At 43.1% G+C, this 9,296-nt stretch overlaps 1 protein-coding gene across 1 annotated transcript in view; it reads right to left on the reverse strand.

The window, feature by feature from the left end:
- MICAL3 (microtubule associated monooxygenase, calponin and LIM domain containing 3) overlaps positions 1-9,296 on the reverse strand; it is a 263,988-nt gene that overhangs the window by 100,650 nt on the left and 154,042 nt on the right. Inside the window, exons 14-15 of the mRNA XM_023751303.1 lie at positions 2,627-2,715; positions 1,718-1,805 (exon numbers count right to left, since the gene is read on the reverse strand). Coding sequence (XP_023607071.1) covers positions 1,718-1,805; positions 2,627-2,715 — 177 coding nt within the window. The remainder of the gene's footprint in view (positions 1-1,717; positions 1,806-2,626; positions 2,716-9,296) is intronic.

Here is a 9,296-nt window from a genome sequence, read left to right on the forward strand (position 1 = left end):
TGGCAAACTGAACCATTAGGGAAAGTGAATAAATCGCAGCGTTGCTCAGGAACAACCTGAACTTCATGGTGTTTATTCATTTTAAAGAATGTTCTGTACTCTATACCCAAAAAGAAAGTTTAATTTCCTTGAACTGTTTTACTGAGCAGCCAGGTTCTTTGGAAAATCCATCTCTGCTGGAATAAGACCTGGTTAAATGCACATTCTAGAGTGCAGACCCAAACCTCTGCTTGGATCCCTTTGGTTATTTTTCACTTCCCCCTATGTTCTGTAAAGGGCTATCAGCACTTCATGAAAGAGACAGATGGTAAAGGGTTTCAAGGCTACAGAAGGTTTCAAAGTCATTCGTGGCTTAAATTTTGCTATAAACTGTTGGTCCAATCTGCAGGGCACTTAAAAAAGTTTCCCCAGATTATAATAAGGGCACACACAGTAGAAGGAGCCAAACTCACCTAGTTCAGCTGGGGTATGCTGAGTCTTAGCCTCCAGGTAACCTCACCAGGGGTATCACATAGCCTCTAGCACATTCTCTCTCCCAGAACACATGGGGTTCACATTAAGTTCTTACACACAGAAAAAGAAGCAACCCTGGGAACCTTTCATTTGAAGATTGAGTAAGAAATTCTTGTCTTTTCCCACCCCCAATTCCTTCTCCTTAGTTTCTGGCATTAGCTAATAATCTTAGTTTTTATATGGTAATTTTTAAGAGTTTGTAAATGGATGCTTTAGACATTATTTGCTTTGAATGAGATGAAATGTGTGATAGATAAAAACATGGCCCTGTTGATTTCCTCTTACTTACACAGCGACCCTGGCCTGCGAACAATCTGGGCTGTACTGAGGGCATCAGCTTATGGAACCATGAACATATCTCACAGGCTGGTTTGACATGGAGCAGATAGATAGATAGATAGATAGGGGCAATTTTAAGGGGGGGGGGGGGAACACAATTCTTCAAAATGAGCCAAATCCTGCCCTGCAAAGATCAGAATAAATGTGTTTTTAGAGGGAGGGATGGTATCATTCACCTCCTGACACAAGGAAATGGTTAGTAAGAGTGGGACAAATTAGGGCTTGATCCTTATTAGAAGTTCAAATGCCCCAAAATGATCAGGACAGGGCATGTCCTTTAATGGTTATAGATCAAATAGAAGAGAAATATCAGTTCATCTAGATACCTAAATAGGGAATGGGATGCAAGTCCAAAAGAACATAAATCCAGATAATGGGGCCTTATCAAACTCAGTGCTATGTCAAGAGTCCCAAACTGGAGCTATAAGAAGGCCCTGTAATTCTGAATTATCACCTGGGTCAATGACAAAAGCAGCCTGTTTAGATTTCCTGTTTATCTAGGCAGAGCCTAGAGCAATCACCTCCATGTGTTTGATGGAGGTGGGCAGGCCACAAGACTATAGCAATACTTTGAGTAGACATTATGAAGCTTGGGTGATAATGCTTACCAGATGGGGCCCCTACTGGCCCAAGGTTTGCCAGTGAAACTCCCCTCTGATTTGTACCACCACCTCTGACAGGCCATAGAGAAAGGGGACTCCGAATGCAAGCAGCTGGCACATGAAAAAGGAGTCCAAAGGGTTTTGGGCCACCTGATGCCCAATCGAAGAAATGTTGCTTTGGAGGTGCTGGCTCATCCCCCTGGCCTTGTCACAGAGGCCAAGCGAGTGACGTGCCACCCAGCCAAACAAGGAAGTGAGGCTACCTGGAGTTCTATCAGCAGGGTTGGTGATGGTACTGGCAGGTGCATTTGCGTCTGCAATGGGGCCATCCTGCAGGGGTCCTCTGGCCTCCTAGGAAAGTCCGAAAGAAAAAGAAGAGTGACTGACTGAAGCACTCGAATCTTAGGAGGCAATGACACCCCAACTGGTTAGTTTGTTGCTCTCACCAGTCAACCCAGAGCTATATTCCACACAAAGTAAGTCTTTCTTTAAAAAAACAGGACATATTTCACATGTAAGTCATGAGGAGTCAAAATCTAGCTCCACCCAAGTATACCTCTTCTTACAAGTCCTTCTGCAGTCAACAGGAGTCTCCCAAGTAAGCATTAGCTAGCCTGCTCCCTGACAAGGAGACACCATGGAGTAAAGATGGAGAGAGGAGCTGGTTACTCTCATTTAAAAAGAGAGAGAGAGAGAGAAAGAGAGAGAGAGAGAGAGAGAGAGAGAGAGAGAGAGAGAGAGAGAGAAAGGAAAATGGTTCTTAGGTAAGTTATTCACACAAGAAAGAAAGTGAAAGGAATTGGCAGGCAGAGCAGATTATTTACAGCTAAGTTCATTTTTAGGCTGTCCTTTTCTCAGAGAGATGCTTATTTACAAAGGTAAATGTCTTCTTTTATGGAGAGTGAGCAGAAGGGAAGGTCTGACACAGTCTTCCAAATCCAGCTAAGGTGGTGGATAGAACATTACTTCAGTGAAATGCAGAATTAGATTAGGCTTGAAAAGTTGGTTCCCTCCCCGAAATGGACTATGACCACCTCTCAAGCAAGCCTTTCCCACTCATAGGAAAAGCAATTCAGTGGCCATTCAGCAGGCTCTGCTGGCTACACACTGTCACAACACTGAAATACATAGTGCCTGCTGCTTCTCCCCACTTAGAGATGGATTACCATTACCTTTCCAGACAGAAGAGTCACTGCTGGTCTCTTCCTCTGTGCAGAGCTGGAGAGTCGGTAACAGTAGTGTGGTTTGCAGTAGAATTTACCTGCAGGCAGCAAGAGGCAGAGGAAAGGGGAATGAGCACAACTCTATAATTCTGAACTTGACTTTCTGGTCTTGGCACATTCTTTATCCATCTCCTGTAGCCATGAGCATCATCACCACCCTTGCCTTTTCCAGGTTTAGGCTTCTTGTCCACGGAGGCCAGGCCTTCCCTAAAACTTTGATTTCAGCCCTCCTCTCCCCTTTATCCTTTGGATATGTGAAGGCCATTGAGCCATCAGCCAATCAGTGCCCAGAACAAAGATATAAGGCTTACATGGTAGGGCCAGCAAACAAAGTGGCAGTGTATGCAGAACAAAGACATGGTCACATGAAAAGCTGGGAGTAGCATTTGTGGGGAAACCAAGAATGAATACAAATGCAGGGTGGAGGTGTGGAGGCTGCAGGGGTGAGGCACGCATTGAATGTTAGTTAACTCAAACAGGACCCCTCTGCTGCCCCTTGTCAGCACTGGTCAGACTGCAACTTATGACCCCTTAGTGGGTTAGGATCAGCATTTAGAAACAATACAATGCAAAACCAAACCAAAAAAATCCTGCAATGGACTATAAATAGAATGAAACAGAACACAATAAAATAAAAAGCATTAGAGTGGTGCATAGTACATAATCAGAATTAAGTATTATTTCTTGCAACTTTTAGCTGCGACTACATTTGTTTACTGGGTCCTAATGTATTTGCTATGGTGGGTATGGTCAAAATTATGAAAAACACTGATCTTGGCTTTTCCCATGACACTGGTAGTGACTTAGTCACAAAGGGTCATTTTTTGATTCTTTTCTTTATTCCCACTTAAAGAGCCAAGGCTTTTGAAAATTAAAGGGTAGACCTTATTATACAGACTGTTGAAACAGGAGCAATCCCACTCATTCTTCTTATTTGTATAAAGTGCTCTTTTGAGAAATGAACTTTTCCATTCTCAAAGTTAAAATAAGAGAACCTAACCCGAAAAATAAGAGAAAAGATCAATAAAACTAAGAGCTGTTTTTTTTAAAAAAATAAATAAATAAAACTGACAAACCTTAACTAGGCAGAGAACTCAATTAAATAAAATCAGAAATGAAAAAGGATATATTACAAATGATACCACAGAAATACAAAGGATCATGAGAAACTACTATGAACAATTAATTATATGCTAACAAGCTGGATAACCCAGAAGAGACAAATAAATTCCTAGAAACATTCAATCTATTACTAAGAGTAAATCATGAAGAAATAGAAAATCTGAATAGACCAATATCAAATGGTCTGTAATCCATAAATTCAGTAACCAAAACCCTCCCCAAGCAGAAAAGCCCAGGACCAGATAGATAGTTTCACTGGTGAATTATACCAAACATTTAAAGAAGAATTAACAGCAATCCTTCTCAAACTCTTCCAAAAAACTGGACAGGAGGGAACACTCCCAAACTCATTTTACAAAGCCGGTATTACCCTGAAACCAAAGCCAGATAAGGTAGCTACGAGAAAAGAAAATTATAGATCAATATCCCTAATGAACATAGATGCAAAAATTATCAACAAAATATTAACAAACAGAATTCAATATCACATTAAAAGGATCACTTGGCATAATAAACTGGGGTTTATTCCTGGGATGTAAGGATGATTTAACATATGCAAATCTATAAATGTGATATACCACATTAATATAATGAAATATAAAAATCACATGATCATACCAATCACTACAAAAAAAGTATTTGACAAAATACAACATCCTTTTGTGATAAAAATGCTCAACAAATTCAGTATAGAAGGAACATACCTCAACATAACAAAGGCCATATATGACAAGCCCACAGCTAACATCATGCTCAATGGTGAAAAGTTGAAAGCTTTTCCTAAAATCAGGAACAAGACAAGGGTGCACATTCTCACCACTCTTATTTAACACTAGCGGCCTGGTGGGGTCCTGAAGGGTGTGGTGGGATCCCCAGGGGGTGGGGGAAGCCAGGATTCGATTCGGGCCTCCCAGTGGGCGCTAGGCAATCCGGATCCATCCTGGCTGACATTTGTGCTGGTTGTTGGGAGCCACCTGGCGGCCGCTTTTATACTGTTTCTTCCTTGCAGAGATTCTAGGGGGAGGGAAGTGGCTGCTGTGCCCGGTGCAGGGCGGTGCTGGTCCCTTGGTGCCTGGCCCGTTCTCTGGAGATTGGACCTGCAGGACTACTGAAGGAGTGAGTGGCTGCCACTGGGCTGGTGGGCTGCTGGGAAGGGTCGGACAGCTGAGTGGCGCTCCTGCTGTGGGAGCACACTGACCACTAGGGGGAAGCTCCTGTGTTGAGTGTCTGCCCCCTGGTGGTCAGTGTGCATCACAGCAACCGGTTGTTCCGGTTGTTCAGTCATAACGGTCGCTTAGGGTTTTATATATTTGACATAGTGCTGGAAGTCCTAGCCAGAGTAATCTGACAATAAAAAGAAACAGAAGGCATCCAAATAGGAAAGGAAGAAGTAATATTATTTTTGTTTGCAGATAATATGATCTTATATATATAAAATCCTAAAGACTCCACCAACAACCTCTAGGACTAATCAACAAATTCAGTAAAGTTTTAGGATACAACAAAACATCTGAAAAAGAAATAAAACAATCTCATTTAAGTAGCATCAAAAACAATAAATACTTAGGAATAAATCTAACCAAGGAATAAAAGACCTGTATACCAAAAATAACAAGACACTGATTAAAGAAATTAAAGAAGACACAAACAAATGGAAAGATATACTAAATTCATAGATTAGGATAATTAATATTATTAAAATATCCATAATACCCCAAATAATATATAGATTCAATGCAATCCCTAAGAAAATACCAATGGTATTTTTCACAGAAATAGAAAAAAAAATCTTAAAATTTGTATGAAATCACAAGAGACCCTAGTCAAAGCAATCCTGAGAATGAAAAACAAAGCTGGAGCCATAATATTCCCAATTTCAAACTACATTACACGGGTATAGTAATCAAACACTATGAAACTGGCATAAAAATAGGCACACAGGCCAATGGAACAGAGTCAAGAGCCTAGAACTAAGCCCACACATATATAATCTATCTAATAATAGGTAATATGCAAATTGGTCGGGATGCCATCACATAACGACTGATCAGCAGGCTGCATGAGCAGGAGCGGGTGGGCGGGAACTTGCAGCATCGGTGGGCAGGGACTTGCGCCGCCTGGGGACGTGAGGCTTGTGTCCCCGTCCCCTGCACCAGCCCGGGGACGTGAGGCTTGTGTCCCCATCCCCTGCACCAGCCCGGGGACGTGAGGCTTGTGTCCCCATCCCCTGCGCCGGCCTGGGGACTTGAGGCTCGCGTCCCCGACCCTGGCAACAGGCCCCTCGGGACATGAGGCTCGTGTCCCCGCCCCCGACAAAGGGCAAATAGCAATATTAAAATATTTCCTCTAATTAATTCCCTTTTAATGTGCATGAATTTTGTGCACCAGGCCACCAGTCCTATATAATAAAAGCGTAGTATACAAATTGTCCCCTTAACTGGGAGTTCTTCTGGGAGTTCGACCAGGGGGCAGGGCCGGGGGAACAGAGGGAGGCCCCAGCTGGCATCAGCGGCAGGCAGGTGATAGCAGGCAGTTGGAGGAAGGGAGTGAGTACCCGGCTGGCCACCGCCAGCGGCTAGGGACCCTACCAGTACCAGTACACGAATTTCATGCACTGGGCCTCTAGTCAAGTAATATTTGACAAGGGAACTAAGAATACTCAACTGGAAAAAGAGTCTCTTCAATAAATGGTGCCGGGAAAACTGGATAACCACATGTGGAAACATAAAATTGGACCTCTATCTTAATCTACTTAATAAACTTTAAATGGATTAAAGACTTAGCGTAAGACCTGAAACTAACTCCTAGAAGAAAACAGAGGGAAAATTCCTTGGCATTGGTTTTGGAAGTAATTTCCTGGATATGACAGCAAAGGCACAAGCAAAAAAGGCAAAAAATAAACAAGTGGGACTACATTAAACTAAAAAGTTTCTGCACAGCAAAAGAAACCATCATCAAAATGAAAAAGCAGCCAACGGAATAAAAGAAAATATTTGTCAATCATTATATGACAAGGGGTTAATATATAAAATATGTAAAGAACTCATACAACTCAATAGCAAAAAATTTAATGACCTAATTAAAAAATGGGCAGAGAAACTAAATACACAGTTTTCCAAAGACATACAAATGGCCAACAGGTAGATGAAGAGGTGCTCAACATCAGTTATCACCAGGGAAATGCAAATCAAAACCATGAGGTATCACCTCACACCTGTTACAATGGCTGTCAACAAAAGAAATAGTGTTGGTGAGATGTGAAGAAAAGGAGACCCTTGTGCAGTGTTGGTGGGTTTTGTAAACTGGTAAAGTCACTATGAAAACAGTAAAGAGGTTCTTCAATAAATGAAAAATAAGACTCATATGATCTAGCAATCCCACTTCTGGGTATTTACCTAAAGAAACAGAAGTCAAGATTTTGTTAAGATATCTGCACCCCCATGTTAACTATAGCATTAATCACAATAGCCGAGATATGGAAACAACCTGTGTCCACTGATTGATGAATGGATAAAGAAGATGTGATTATATACACAATAACATATTATTATCAATAAAAGAAAATCCTACTTGTTAGGTTTGATTGAGCAATTGAATCGATATCCCTCCCCTGGGAACTGACTTTTCAGGCCATATCACTAAGGACATTCCCTTTTGCTGAGACCACACTTTACTTGCTGAGACCATATTCCTTGATCTCTCCCCTCTGAACCTGCACAGAGAATTCTCTGCCCAGAAAAAGCCTGCCTAGAGTCCTTTAAAAACCTCTGACTCCCAGTCTTTGGGGGTTGCTGGAACCATCTGAGGCTCAGCCATTGGGCGTGCGGATGATTGAATAAATTCGTAAACCCTCACCATTCTGGCCTCATGCGTTCCTCCTTCGGTGATTTAACATTTGGTACCAAAACTCAAGGGGGTTCCATGAGGATGGGGAGCCATCGCCTTGGCTTTGGTCACCCTGAGTTTGCTACTTGGAGAGCAGTAGGCAGCAGCAGCTTGACCTGGGCTTACCTTCGAATCCTATTCGGATGACTTGATTGCTGGCCTCCATTAGGCATTGCTCCCTTATGGACCCTCTCGAACCAGCCAAGGAGGCCGTCGGATCGGGAACCTCTCTTTCTCCATTGCTGACCCTCCATCCCACACTGGCCAATCTTCTCTAGGTGAGTGATGTCCCACAATTCCCCTCGTCTCGAGTCTTCTGCCCACTCTCTCTCACTGACTTCTCAAAAGTCTCTCGTCTCAAAAGTCCTAGCACTAGGCCAGAAGACTCCTCAGCCATTTGGCTTTGGGTCCTTCTGGATTGGGGACGCCCAGTCCAGAGGGTCATCTCTCATTTCTCATGGTGATTTTTTTAGCAGCGGGGATGCCTGCCCTAAACAGTCACCTTTGGATTTGTGGTCTGTCACTCACATTTCCTCTCTCGTGGGCCATGCTACACTCCCTCTGCAACTCTCACAGGGGAGATCATGCCCAATCACCTCATTTTATTTTGTAACACTGTTTGGCCACAATATAAACTAGATAATAAGTCTCAATGGCCTGAAAATGGCACTTTTAATTTTAACACATTTCACAATTTAGATAATTGCTGTCACTGCAATGGAAAATGGTCAGAGATTCCCTACGTCCAGGCCATTTCACCCTTCAGTTCCAATCCTCTCGCTCACTCCTGCTCTATCCATCAGAACCTTCTCCTTCACACCAAATATCATACCCCTGACACTTCTGATTCTGAATCTACTTTTGACCCAGCAGATCACCGACCTCCACCCCCTTAAACATCCCCTCCCTCACCTGCAGTAGATTCCCAAAACCTAGACCCTCCTAACCAGCAACCACCTTCTTCCCCATCCCCTGAGAGCCCAAATCCCAAGAACACAAGCTCCAAAACAGCCTTTTCCCACCTATTTTGTCAACTATGACAAACTTAATGAAATCACTCAAGGCCCTGATGAAAACGCAGCTCTCTTTCTCTTCTGCCTCACAGAGGCCTTACAGAAATTTACCACCTTAGACTTCACCTCCCCAGAGGGAGCCCTTCTTCTGAACACCCATTTTATATCCCAGTCAGCCCCCGACATACACTGCAAACTTTTTTTTTTTTATATATATTTTATTGATTTTTTACAGAGAGGAAGGGAGAGAGATAGAGAGTCAGAAACATCGATGAGAGAGAAACATCGATCAGCTGCCTCCTGCACATCCCCCACCGGGGATGTGCCCGCAACCCAGGTACATGCCCCTGACTGGAATCGAACCCGGGACCCTTCAGTCCGCAGGCCGACGCTCTATCCACTGAGCCAAACCGGTTTCGGCAACACTGCAAACTTAATAGACACAGGTCTACAAACCCCTCAGAAAGACCTCGTTAACCAGACCTTTAAGGTCTTGGATAATAGAGATGAGGAGACCCAAATTCAAAAACAAAGTTGAGATCAGGCAAAGGCTGAGGCCAAGAGTAGGCCTTCCAGATCCTAGCCACCACTCTCATGAA

This window comes from Myotis lucifugus, unplaced genomic scaffold (assembly GCF_000147115.1).
Source record: "Myotis lucifugus unplaced genomic scaffold, Myoluc2.0 scaffold_19, whole genome shotgun sequence".
Taxonomy (NCBI): Eukaryota; Metazoa; Chordata; class Mammalia; order Chiroptera; family Vespertilionidae; genus Myotis; species Myotis lucifugus.